General features: G+C 38.9%; 1 protein-coding gene across 1 annotated transcript in view; it reads right to left on the reverse strand.

The window, feature by feature from the left end:
* Positions 1 to 13883, reverse strand: part of gabra3 (gamma-aminobutyric acid type A receptor subunit alpha3) — a 53299-nt gene that overhangs the window by 8212 nt on the left and 31204 nt on the right. The window contains exons 4-7 of the mRNA XM_070843287.1: positions 9217 to 9437; positions 5036 to 5118; positions 3999 to 4142; positions 1012 to 1164 (exon numbers count right to left, since the gene is read on the reverse strand). Coding sequence (XP_070699388.1) covers positions 1012 to 1164; positions 3999 to 4142; positions 5036 to 5118; positions 9217 to 9437 — 601 coding nt within the window. The remainder of the gene's footprint in view (positions 1 to 1011; positions 1165 to 3998; positions 4143 to 5035; positions 5119 to 9216; positions 9438 to 13883) is intronic.

Consider the following 13883-nt stretch of genomic DNA (forward strand, 5'->3'; position numbering starts at 1 on the left):
TGCATATTATTCAGCATCTATAGAACAGCGCGTGCTTCATTCCTTTCATTTCCTTCATTTCAAAATGCAAATTATTCAACAAACACAGGTTAAGGGGCACTTTGATAGAATATGCAACACAACAGCAGCTAAAAGAAGAAGGGGAAGGGCAAATTACATGTCCCCTTTGAGTATGAGGTGATCTAAGCAGACACAATGTTCTTAACATGAATGGTGCTAGGCGGACAAATTAAGTCTATTATTCTCGGTACAAAAGGAGGATAACACGGCCGAGTGTCACATATGCAGCGTACTTCTTTTTTATATCAGTTAGCATATTATTTGAAAAACACAAGCTACTCTTATGGCTAAATGTTTTGGTCTCTTTGTTAACGGTGACAGTTTTCTAAAGTGAGGATTTGATCCTTGAAACTTTATTTATTTAGTTCCACTGCTGCAAACGTGTGATCTGACCCTTATTAGGAGTCCTTGGTTGCTTTGGTGGGATTATCTCGGTTTTCAAAACTGATGTCTGGTTCTTTCTAAATTACCTTGAGCTCGGTGAGTAATAACACTTCAAAGCAGGGTGGCTGTTTTTTATTTATTTATGGTTGACAAAGCAGCCAAACATCCTCTTCAAGAGATGCAACACCTCGTCTATCACCTGCCACACTTTCCCAATTTTATACTTTCCAGCTTTGCTGCGACTTATCTTTGATTAATTACTGTTTTCAGTTACAGAAGTAAGGGAAAGTCAGTACCGTGATAAAGCTTTAGAAAAAATAAATTACTCATTCATGCCCACATGCACCAAGCTATGTTTTGTACATCGTTATGTTAATTAGAACTTTTCAAGGGGAACCTTTTTAAGCCCTCCGCTTGTTTTGCAGACTGCTGAATCATCTGATGACGTGAGCAAATGCACCTCTGCACATTTGTTTTGCTCTTCTTTCCTCAAAAAGCTCCACCAAATTATCTGACCTGTTCAATTAATCATTTAGAGTTGGATTAAAAACAGAAGATGGCACTCACCAAATACAGTGCGAGCAGGAACTGATTCCCTGTTTAGCCAGAAGGAGACTTGAGACAGTATGACAGTCATAATGCACGGGAGGTAGGTTTGAATCACAAAATAGCCAATTTTCCTTTTCAAATGGAAATATGTTGTCATCACAACATATTCTCCTGAGAGAGTGAGAGAGAGAGAGAAAAACAGAAAAAGATGGAGAGAGACATACAGGGTCAAAATTATTAATACAGCTATGCCCAGTTGGGAATGACACAAGCTGAAATATTCAAAGATTCATTAGCAACATGTATGCTTGCATCATCAAAGTAGCTCATAGGCGGTCTTCATTCCCTTAGATAGACTATATGGAAACACAGAAAATGTTGGTTGAAAGACGTCATATACTTGGAAATATTCCAAAGAGGTTGTAATGTGCACTTAAGTGGAATTGATTTCCCTTAGATTTAAACTGTTCAGGAAATCTGTTCAGGAGAAAAAGCGTGGCATTTGAAAGTGTTCTTTAAATTAACTAAACAAATTAAATAACGGAGGACATCACTAACTTGAGTGTTTTGGTGCAGATTTGATGATACATTATCCTTTGCGAAATGAGTTGAAGGTCATGACTGGGCAGCACCCACCCTATTCCCCATATACTAGAGAGCTGAGGACAATAGTGTGTCAGAGGAAACCTTTGGTTTAAGTACAGATGGAAATAAAACGATACTGGAGGTTTGGAAAATAAGGTTGTATAAAATAGTGTCACCACTAATAGACATAGTGGTGAGGTAAACATGGTAAAACATGTTTTGTAATGGATACTCATTTGAGCTGAGCAACAAATGTCCCTCATCTGTTGAATTCTTATATTATGCTGTTCTTAAAGGAATACTCCACCAAAAATCTAGGCTGAAAAAGTGCCTCAGAGCAGGTTGTTGCTCGATCCTTTGTGGCTACCTGACAGCAACTGCACAAAGGAGCCGTGCACAACATTTTCAGAGCCATTTGCCAAGACTTTGATTCTCACAGCATAGAGTTTAAGCGGAGCATCCCTTTAAATACATAGTTTCATTTTCCTAGTTCTCTTTCCCTGCTGTAGATGAGAAGAAATTCTGCCTGCGTCATTCTATCCCTTGATATTGAACATTTCCTTCTTCGGCTCAGATGTTGTCACTGACGGCAGCAAATGGACAAATTCGCAGTTCCCTTAAGCACCAGCACTCATTGCCATGTCTGAAATCTGTGTTGGGAAGATATGAGAAAAACAGCCTCTCATTCCCTGAGGTGTTTTTTTTTCTGAGCAGATTCTAACCAGAGCTGAGCTGTCTCAAATCCTCCCGTTCCCCCGGCGCACTGTAGTCCATTAGTTTTAAAGTTTAAAGAAATTAGATTTTTGCTGAACCAGTTTATGAAGGGAATCATGTTGACTCCACCTTGGATCTTGGTACTTATAGCCAGACTTTAGTTGGTCTTATTCCACCAAAATACCTCTGCAGTTCACTTGACATAAGGATAAACCACAGAACAACATAACAATAAAGACAGGCTCAAGGAAAGTGTCCTCTGTAGAGTTATACAAGTGTTATTATTTCAACACACTCTTTGCTTCCTAGGAAAACAGGCTGTGCGCCATCCAACTAAGAAGTTTCACAGCAGTTTAGCCTCCAAACACAAAGTGAAGTCTGACCGATCTTTCAGACTTGGTAGTTCCCCCCTGAGATCTGCGCGAGCAAACTGCTTCACCACAGATGTTAAATCTCTCAAAATGGAAAGTTGTGTAAGCTATTCACTCTTTCAGTAATTACCAAGTGCCCCGCTGAAGCAACCCTTTTATCTATAGCTCTGCCGTAATCAGTACTTAAGCGCTCTTGTCAGTGTTATTGCATTGTTACCTTAAGCTGCTGATTGATGTTGAAAATGTTAATTGATGTTGTGTGCTTGATATATCTCATGCAACTTGGTTGCTATTGAAAGAAATAATAAATATGAGAAAATCACAGCACTTTGACTGATATGTTTTTGTTCACACACACACACACACACACACACACACACACACACGTTTTAAAGTTGTGACAACACTCATTAATGTAATGCATTTCCTAGCCCTTAGGGAATATGAGCACCTAGGATAACTGTAACCTTAAAACCAAGTTTCAACCCTCAAACAGACCATGCAAATTGTCCTCACAATGCAGGAATGTCCTCGCTATGACGGCTTGTAAACAAAACTATACCCCAACCCTTACCCTAACCTAATTCTAACCTTAAACTTAAAACCAAGTCTTAACTCTCAAAGGGCCCTTTTGCAGTCGTGAGGATCAGGCAAAATGTCCTCAGAAGGCCGGTGTAAATCTCATAACCGCACACACACACACACACACACACACACAGAATGTTACCCTAACCTTTAAGTCCCCTCCTTGGGGTGGGGAAAGTGATTTGATTGTGCGTGACAGATAAAAGGTTTCTCCAACAGTTTTAAACATGACACTTTAAGATCAAATGAATATGTAATTAGCAGTAGGGGCTAGCAGACTTTCTTTTAATTTTGTGCCTATTAAAGCTGACTCTGGGCCATAGCCCAAAACAGAATGCAGAAAGGACTTTCACCTCTGGCACATCTCATCATATCCTGTTTGTAAATGTGATGAATAGTTTCCCCAAAACTGATGAGTCATCATTTCCTCATTGGACCCAGATAATACAAGCTGAATCCAAAATGACAGAAACTGGAGAGAGGCGGTGACTGTTTCTCTATGAAAACACACGAGTGTCAGTATATGTGAACAGAGAAGAAGCAAGGCAATTTCCTTCTAATTTTATGCAGCAAAACTAATAAGAGTTTATGTTTCAAAGGTAGGAGTTTCATCCCATGACACACTTATTTGCAGTATCCTCCATCACAATAGCATTTGGTGTGTCCACAAAATCTGCCTTGGCATATAAGCTTAGTGTGCTGTGTTGTTCTACATACTTTTGCATGGGCTGATGGTGGCATATAGTGTACCTGTGCTGGAACTGATGGTTTCTTTGCCAATAACATGTCCCAGTAAGTCATACTGGTTCAGTCTGGAGCCATCCTCTGCAACAGCAACAGACCTCTCGTCTCCCTGGGTCCACAGATAGATGACCTCGTTATTAGTGTAGGCATCTGGGCAACAGAGAGAAGGTAAAGAGACAGAAAACATGGATTAGAAATCAGCAAGTGAGACAACTTTAAAAAAAAAAAGTAAAAAAATTCTTGTCTTATCTGTCCACATTTGAGAACAGACAATCAATATTGGCTCTGGCCAAAAAAGGTGCTGCAGCAAAGTTTACTGTTGACTTGAGGAAATAAAAAGCAGAGCTATGCCATAGCTATAGCTGATACAGTAGAGAGGTTCTTAGTTATCAATTAGGCAGATATCAATGTTCTAATAAAATCTGATAACAATATATAGGCTGATATTTACTTTCCAGCCATGCTAGCTGCAACATTCATGGTCATCAGATGATGTATCATAGTTATGTTTGTGATTCCCTGACTTTTCCTTTAGCGCCCTCATCAACTCAAAATTTAAATTTGTCCAATACTTCAGTTTACAGACCAGATTCCTACTAAACCAAAGACATTCCCATTTGGCTCAGCTGTGCTTTGTGCTTAGTGCGACTAATTAGCAAATGTTAGCATGCTAACATGCTAAACTAAGATGGTGAGCATGATAAACATTATCTGCTAAACATCAGTAACATTGTCATTGTTAGCATTTGACGTTAGCATTTAGCTCAAAGTACTTTTGTACTGAAATACAGCCTCACAAAGCATCTATGGCTGTAGACTTTGGTGGGAACTGATTGAGGCAATTAATCATGGGATTATCTAGTGGTCAACTACTCTTTTGTTGCTAAAAGAAACGCTTTTTATGACAGTAAAGAGCAGTTTGAGACCTCAAAAGTTTTTCCAGGACAGTGGAGGTGCCTAACAGATGCAGAGAACAACCACCACTGATTTTTTTTTTTTTAACATTAAACTCTGTGTCGTCGGGACCATCTGGACTGACTTACAACTTCCAAATTTCAGAGGACAGGCGTGTGCATCCATCGGGAAATCCTCCAGGTGCATGGGGCACTCGGCATGAATGGTCAACCTGAGGGGGGGCAAAGGGAGAGACAATACTCCACCTGTCAGGCTCCAGTACGGTTGAGGCAGCTGTTACAAACGCATCATGACATATGTCACCAGAAACAAAACAATGTGCATTTTATATACCAAAATTCATGGTCAGACATGATAGGTCAGACATGTCCTATAATTTTTTTGATGCTCCTGAAGAAAATCTTATTCTTCTCTTATATCAAATTACTCATCCATCACTCAGTCATTGTAAAGCCAGTGTGGATGTTTGAGGAAAAACTGGAGGGAGATCAGACATCACACTCCCTCCTCCCCCCTGTAGCCACCAGTGGCAATGAGAGCTCAGCTGACTGACAACAAAGAAAAAAACCTCCAGAGAGCAGCAGAGTTTATTTCATTTGGTCAGATGGCCGAGCCACAAAATACACTCTGTATTTAAACAGAGGAATGGTGCATATTATCTCATTCATACATGTTTAATCAACAAGGGGATTACATTTGCTGAGTTCAAACAAAACAGCAACCCATAAAGCCACCCTACAGTGGACTGACTTACTCATAAATGGACCACAAACTGAGGTATTGTAACTCAATTACAACATTTATAGTCGGTGCAACAATCCAAAACTGGGTTATTTGAGCAACCAGGATAAGAACAGAATATCTGAGCACAGAAATGTAATTAGAATATGTGTAATTCTCATTTATAAAAATATCAGATATGCTTAATATAGCTTGATCCCCTCTACAGTTTAATTGATTAGTTGACTGTATCATAAGCCTTGGTAGCTTGTGCAGAATTAACATGTAACGTGTTAAGCTCAATTTATGAGGAGCATGATTTAAAAGAAATAATTTCATGAGTAGATTCAGTTAGTCTCACCACTGTAAACACTGTTTAATGTTGCAGCATATTCCACTTATGAAGTTTGTTGCAGCAACAGTATTAAAACTAGTAACAACATGGGCCGCTTCTACAGACAAACTCATTGTTTCTAATTAGCTCTTCGTGTTGCACTTTGAACACCCTATGATCCTTCTTTTACACCCTCTTGGCTGCTCTCTGGTGCTGCCTCATTACTGATAAGTGGCTCAGTAACAACACAAATTAATGCAATACAACATAAATCAAATGTGAGCAACGCACCGCTGCATATCATACCACACTTAAACCGCCAACTAATTGATGAAATTCATCGCATCTGTAAGCTGTACTGACTTTGACGGAAACCAAGGCAAAGCAAAACAAAAGATTACAGATAACATAATTAGAATGACTTTGATCAAAGACAACAAAGCAAGCTGTCTTTGTGCAATGGCAAAACTTCACATTAAGTATAAAGGAAACAAGACTAAGTCTGAAGCCATGCTATTGGCTTGTGAGGGCGCACTTGAGCATATCAGTGCTTGAAGCTAAATGCTCAAAGCAGCATGCTAACATGGTCACAATGGCAATGCTAGTGTGCTAATGTTTAACATAAGATACGGCGTTTACAGAGTGCATCATATTAGCACAAAATACAAAGTAGACCTGAGGCTGATGGGAATTCTGTCTTATAAATATTTAGTCATAAACCAAAGTAAAGGATGAACTGACATTTGGACGCGATGATGAAGCCTGATAAAGCGTTACAGATCAGTAAATTATTAGAATTCATTCTGATGGTGATAGGAATATATCATATTTTATGGCAATTGTTAGAATAGTTATGATACATTACACTTAAAACCTCATGGTGCCGCTTGATGAAATCTTAAGAGAGCACCAAAGTCATTAAGATTCATCCTCTGGGGACCATTAATGTCAATGCACAATTTTATGGCAACCCAAACAATAATTGAGCTGTACATTATAAAGTACAGACATTATATTTAGTTTATACACCGAATATAACACATGTTAAAAATCCAACAATGTTTAATAAATCTGTGCTTTAAGCCAACTGTAGTTGCTCAGCAGTGAGTGTCTAGCTGTGCATCAAGTTTTTTGAAAATGCTTTCATTACTCTAAACTGAATATCCCTGAATATGACTACATAGTTGTATTTCTTTATGGTTCATAAGCTGTGAAGTCCAGTTTGGGGAATTAGGAGTAAATAAATTCTTGCAAAAGGTTTTAACCAAAAATATATACCACTGCCTTTGATGAGCACATTCATACTTTTAGAAATTAATATTCTCTTTCAGGGAAGCAGGATTGCTTTTGTAGCCAAGTGGAGTTTGAGTTAAAGTGAGGTGAACAGAGAGTGAGTGATAACTGCTCTCACACAAAAACAAGACTGCAGCAGCACTGGCAGACAATACCGGCTCCCTCAATTCAAAATAATGACGCCATCCTGCAGAGCGGAGCCCTTCACAGCATTTGTCAGTTCAGACGCTGTAGACGTGCTGATTAAAGGGATTTAAGCAGTTCTTTAGTGAGGAGTGTAAACCAGCACAAGGTACTACAGCGACACACTAAACTAAAGCAGACTAAACTTCATATAAAAACGGATGGATTTCCCTGAGCACAATTGACAGGTATTAGACTTCAGAATATAAATCCAAGTTATCGGTCTCTCCTGTGGAGCGTTATCTAGTGCCTCCAACAATACAGCCAAATTTTCATTAAGACCTTCCTCAGCTCATCAGCCAGTGCTCCCTTATGATGGTGAAGTAGTCCATGAAGTGAACACTGACAAAATGCTTGCAAATACTTATTTAAAAGCATATTGCATGCTAGCCTTAGGATTTCATATGATATTTTGCACGGTGTCAGTTAAAATAAAAAGGATCAAAAAGAATAATTTGTACCATGAATAAACCGCAGGATCTGAGTAAACGGTTGCAAATGCAACATAAAAGAGGGTGACTCCAGAAATTAAGTTTTGGTTGGTAGCTTGAAAGTGAATAGTGATGATGCATGAAACTGGATATGTGATGGCCAATAAGCTGGTTCTAAAAAGGCTTTTTGCTGTTGTCTGACAGAGGTTTATCATGCTTTGCTTCACCATACATCTTCATCATCTTGCCACACATTTACTCGGTTATGTAAACATGATGGTAATACTCCATTAGAGCTCAGACGTCTTTCTTGGCCTTGGCAGAACTGCAACCACATAAAATCTACTCATGTGGGACTTCAAAATAAAATTCTTGCACTATTTCAGTTTCATGCTTAAAAATCAATACTGACCTTGTGGAGGAGGATCATAAAAATATCAGTCACTCAAGGCTTTGATGCACAGCTGTGGGGAAGGCTGGCTGATTGACAGGTTCAATGATCAGATGGATTTAAACCAATGAATTATTTTTACTCCCGTCCTGTAGATAATAGTACTCACTGACAGCGACTGTCTTGGTATTACATGTTACTTATGGTATATTTTAAGCATGACATACTCAGACCGGTCATGTTTGATCAAGTGTTTTGCACTGAGTTGTCTCTGTGTGAAACATATGTGGCCCAGACTGGTTGCAAGTCAAGTTATCTGACACTCAGACAGATTAAATGATCAGAAGGGATCCAGGTAGCTCCTGACACAGCTCTCTACTTTATTTTTTTCATCCCTTGCTGTTTCGTCTAGCATTCCCATCATGCTGTCATATGCGGTTTTAAGTGAAATGTCTCGCCAACTGTTTGATGGACTGCCATTTAGGTTTCGCTATAGATTAATATCTCACTCAGGATGGATTGTGATAACTTAAATTTTGAGCTGATGAGGAGCTGGATGAAAAGTTAAGGTGTTGTCAATGTGTCAAATACTTTGGTTTAGATTAAATACTGCAAAACTATGACACAAATAATATTCCAAAATTATGAATGACAATTCTCTTTGCTGATTTCAATTATTTCATATACTGCTGTTCAAAAGATTAATTTAGTCTTTTACACATGTACTGAACACTAATGCACGCTAGCTGCACTTTGTGTTTAGTGCTCATTAGAAAATGTTAGCATGCCAACACGCTACACTAAGACAAAGAACACAATAAACATTTTAGCATCAGCTCAAAGTGTGCTCAAGTGCAGCCTCACAGAGCTGCCAACATATCTAGAGACTCTTGATCTTGTTAAAGAAGAATATTCAACAAGAAGATGGCAGAGTTGACAACTTCAAAAGCGGCTCACCTCATCGTGTAGAGAAGTGTGCCGTTGTCGACTAGTCGCAGCAGTTTGTTAGGTGTCGTCATGTTGTGGGCCACAGATTTCTTCCCGTTGTGGAAAAAGGTGTCAGGAGTCCAGATCTTACTGGCCAGGAGGTTATTGAGGGGTAAAACTTGCATGGGCCCGTCAAACTTCAGCCTCTCGTCCCTCCAACTCTGGCGGAAGAAGACATCAATGGTGTACTCCTGAGGGGAAGAGGGTGTAAAAGATGAGTCAGATAACAGTTCACACATGTGGGACACGACACTGGCTACATACAGATGGCAGATATTTCACTTGTCAAAGTTGAATTAATAACATTAACTGTGGCTGTATTCCATTTGGCTGAGCCAATTCTGGGATTCACTCCATTAAGTGTACAACTCCTTGATACACTTACTGTAATGGAGTCATTGTTATTATTACTATTATTTACACCTGTGCTTTTTCTAGTCTCGCCAAGTCCAAATGTCTGCTATGAAAAGTTCAATTGTTCTGACATGAAAATCTTTTACAGACTGCTGGTACACGGAAAGATACCTGAATTTGCAACACATGCATTTACAGATTTAACTAACTGGATACATGTGTGCACACACAAATATGACACAGGTGTCATTGTGGATATTGTGTTTTTAAAATTCTGTGTTTCCTTCATCATGCAATTACTACACTCTTACCAACTGAGAGACAAATGAGCCTCAGCGAGAAGCCTTGTAATACATCTGTTTCATGTTTTATTAATATGCAACAAAGTCATTCTGTGTTGTCACCAACCCATGAAAAGTAAATAAAATAAAAGGAATGCAGGAAGTAGCCGGTCGAAAGGAATTTATTTCACATTATTCATTCAATAGGACTTGGTGTCCTAGCAACAGACTTCCCTCGTCAGCAGCGTACAGACTGTGTGCTGTGCAGACGGAATGCAGCGGTCTTTAACAGAGTGAGATGGAAGTAAGCTGTCTGCATCTCATGCAACAGTACGCATTATTGGTGATCAATAAAAGCGCGGCGTATGTATTTAATTCTCTTTGTGCTCGCACGGCAAAGGTGCTCACGTGCTGTAGTGCTCACCAGTGAGCTGTAACTGGCCTCCGCCTGACTGAGAAACTCAAAGTCGTTTCTCAGTGGCTTTAACAACAGGAGGCCATCATCCTCGGCAGGAGATGTGCACAGCTTCCACTCAACACGTCACGGGCACAGGATGGCCATCTTTTAATTGATGTGATTGACCTCCTGGCTGCCTGCATACCTACAGTACCATAACAAAAAAAACAAACATCGTATCTGTCCTCACAACAGTGCTCTTAATAAAGCCCACAGAGAGCTTCGCAGAGGGATAAAAGCAGGAGTGTTACAAACACACATGTCCTCCACCGCTGCCTTCATTTTTCTGCCTATTGATTAATGGTCCTCATTTAATGGCAGTGTCTGCTCAGTAATGTGTTTAGTGTCTCTGCTCATCTAAAAGTGTTACTAAAACTAATTTACTTACTTTTACACTAATTATACCACACAGACTTGGGTCATGTATTCAACGCCAAGCGTAGACAACAAAGGGGGCTCCTTAACTGATCACGAGAAAGACCAATGCACACACACACACACACACACACACACACACACAGACACGAGGACACACACTGAGGTGATTTATTGTTCTGTGTATCTTCGACCAAAACTTCCTAGTAACACTTCAGGAAAGTTTGCTCTATCTATCACAGAAAGACAGAGGACCATTTAAATCTCCTTCACCGCTGTTGTACTCATGTTATGCACTTTATTCTTTTTGCCTTTTCTCTGTGAGATCCAACAGCACTGCCAAATCTCATCCTAATCAGTGTAAAACATCCAGTGATGAATAAAGAGACAAAAGTGTGCTTGGCCCAGCTGAACAAAGCCATCATTTGTTTGTTCCCTTTGGACAGAAATCTGTAAACACAGGGAATTAATTTGAAGATTGAAAGACAGGAACGGGGAAAAGTAGCATAAGTAGTATAGTCAATCTCCACACAAGGCCAAATGGCACAATCAGTTCAAATGCCAGCTGGTGTTCCTCCAGGGAATCAGTGATTGATTTCCCCTTGACAGAGGAGACAGAGCGGAGCTTCTACCCAATGCTGGTTTCCAAATGTCTTTTTTAAAGCGGAGAGGATCATGAATGGATTTACTGTAGCAAACAACTGTAATTTTAAATGACATTTTAAAACACATCCATGGCAGCTGGATGACAGTGTTACAAATGGGTTCATGAATACAGAATCACTCTTCACAAGTACAGCACATACCCCTTTTTCGTGCCTGTAAACACATTTTTGGCATCTTGCCTTTATTAGAAAGCATAGTACAAAGACCCAGGATATGTGAGGAGCGAGAGGAATGGTGTTAGTGGGATATTGTAGATGTATATGTCCTATAGCACCAAGAGAGCCCTGCATACTGATTCAGCAACTGTTCAACCATTTACATTCATTCAAAATCTATTTATTGTAACTATTTGTAATTATATTGCTTAGATAAACAATTTGATGTGAATATAATGAAATCTCAAACCCAACAACAACATAAAAACTACATGTATTATAATAGCTACACAATTTAAGTTGTTTATGGCTGCATGAATGATTATTTCTACAACAAAATGCTAAAATATTTCGATCAAAAGTTTCTAGAGCCTCACATTGATTGTTTTGTACCAATGATATGCAATATCTACTGGTTAAAAACAGAAAAGCAGCAATCTCCACATTTAAATAACTGAAACAAGCAAATATTCAGCAATTTCCAATGATAAATGACCTAAAGCTGCCACAATCAATATTTTTAGATTAATACTAGATGAAATGACTATATTGTGAAAAGGGTCACTTGTCGTGTCAAACCTGCAGAGAATGATCACCTGACTTTGCAGTTCCCCTCAGTTCTGCTGAGCACTTCACCATCTTTCAGCTCATTGTTTTGGTTTTCTGACCCACAGCGTTACTGTGCTGCTTCATTGTCATTTGCAGCTGCAGCAGGCAGCTGCTTTCATCCACAAAGCCCAGATAAACACACTGTACTCTACCTGCTCAGCACCAAATGGCAAGTTTGTGACAAGCTGGTGAACATACATTTAACATTCAGCAGCTAAGGAGCTGTATAGTTTTCCTTTTTTTATTTTTTTCGTATGATGAATTGAGATTCTTCAGCTTAATTTGTCTTATCAAACGTATTGGGTAATGATATGCCAATGCTGTGTTTACAGCTCTTTCTGCTTCCCCCAACTGGCCAAAAAACAGTAAATGCAGCCATAAGAGATTGTTTATCAAATTTGTATTGATTTATTTTCTGTTGATGGACTGCCTGCCAGGCGTAGAAGTTTTACCATTACTGTTCATATAACTGGAGTTCCTAAACAGTTTCACTGCAGCCCTAAAGAAACCAAAAACAAGTACAGTTTTTTGTTAAAAGATTGTTTTGGCATTTTATGTCTTTGTGATGATATAAGAGCCAGGCAGGAAACACAGAGACACCCCAAGACAATGATGGTGTTTTTGATGGTGCAGTTTCTTGTGCTCTCTGCAGACACACACCCGGTAGGCTTTCACATATTGCAAGCTTCAGTACACAGTTAGACTTTTGCCTATTTCAGCACCTACTGTGTCAAAGATTTAAATGCAGACATCAAATCATATTACATTAAATAAACAATCTTAATTGCAGAATTATTAATGTTCTTGTGGAATATGATTCTCATTTCTTCCACATGCAGTGCAGAACCAAAGAAATTGAAATGAATCAGGTAAAACAGTGTGTATTTAATGATGTAGAAATCAGTGTCATTGTCCTGTATGCTGTAACTAAATGGGGCTGTAATGTTTACAAGTCGAGGTTAATTACTGAACACTTAGAATAAATACTGCAGGATTGTCACAGCAGTACTTCAGGGAAAGAAAGCACAAACAGATAAAAATAGGGATTATAAAACAAGAGAAAGAACAAGCCTGTCACACACACAAAAATGTCTCCTTTGCTAATATGCAAGTGTGTGTGTGTGAGGAGGAGAAGCAGCCAATGGCCAGGCTGATGTAGTGGGAAAATGATGAAAATGAAGGGAAATGAGGAAAATAATAGGAAACGCTGATAAGGTGGCAGTTAAGGTAGGATGTACTGCAGACTGGGCTAAATGAGTCTAGACGTTAAAAAACGACAGTGTCTGCTTCTCTGATAATGGCAGGAAGGTTGTGTCTAATATCTGATAGAATATTAATGCAGCCTTTTATCTTAAATTAATGGGTTCATTAAATTCTAAACATTTAGTTATTAGATCACATTTTAATAATGTCATTATGTTTTAGTTTTAATTTGGTTTTACTGAACAGATCTGGACATTTTAGTCTGCGGCTTATTTCAGTCATTTAATCTGCCGTGGTTCTCCAGCCCCTGTGCAAGACTCTTTTCTCTCTGTTTCACTGAATTATCTGTTTTTACATATTTGCAAGAATTTCCAAAATTCTCTTAACACAATTATAGTCCTGTAAATTGAAAAAAGCGTGTTATTATTTGGCTATTACTGCGCATCTACATTAGTTGACTGGATTGACAAATTTGATTCAGTGTCCCAGACAAGATATGACATTGTGCGACAGAGCTGTTTCCCTAATATATTGTGT

The sequence above is a fragment of the Pempheris klunzingeri genome, chromosome 14 (assembly GCF_042242105.1).
Source record: "Pempheris klunzingeri isolate RE-2024b chromosome 14, fPemKlu1.hap1, whole genome shotgun sequence".
Lineage (NCBI taxonomy): Eukaryota > Metazoa > Chordata > Actinopteri > Acropomatiformes > Pempheridae > Pempheris > Pempheris klunzingeri.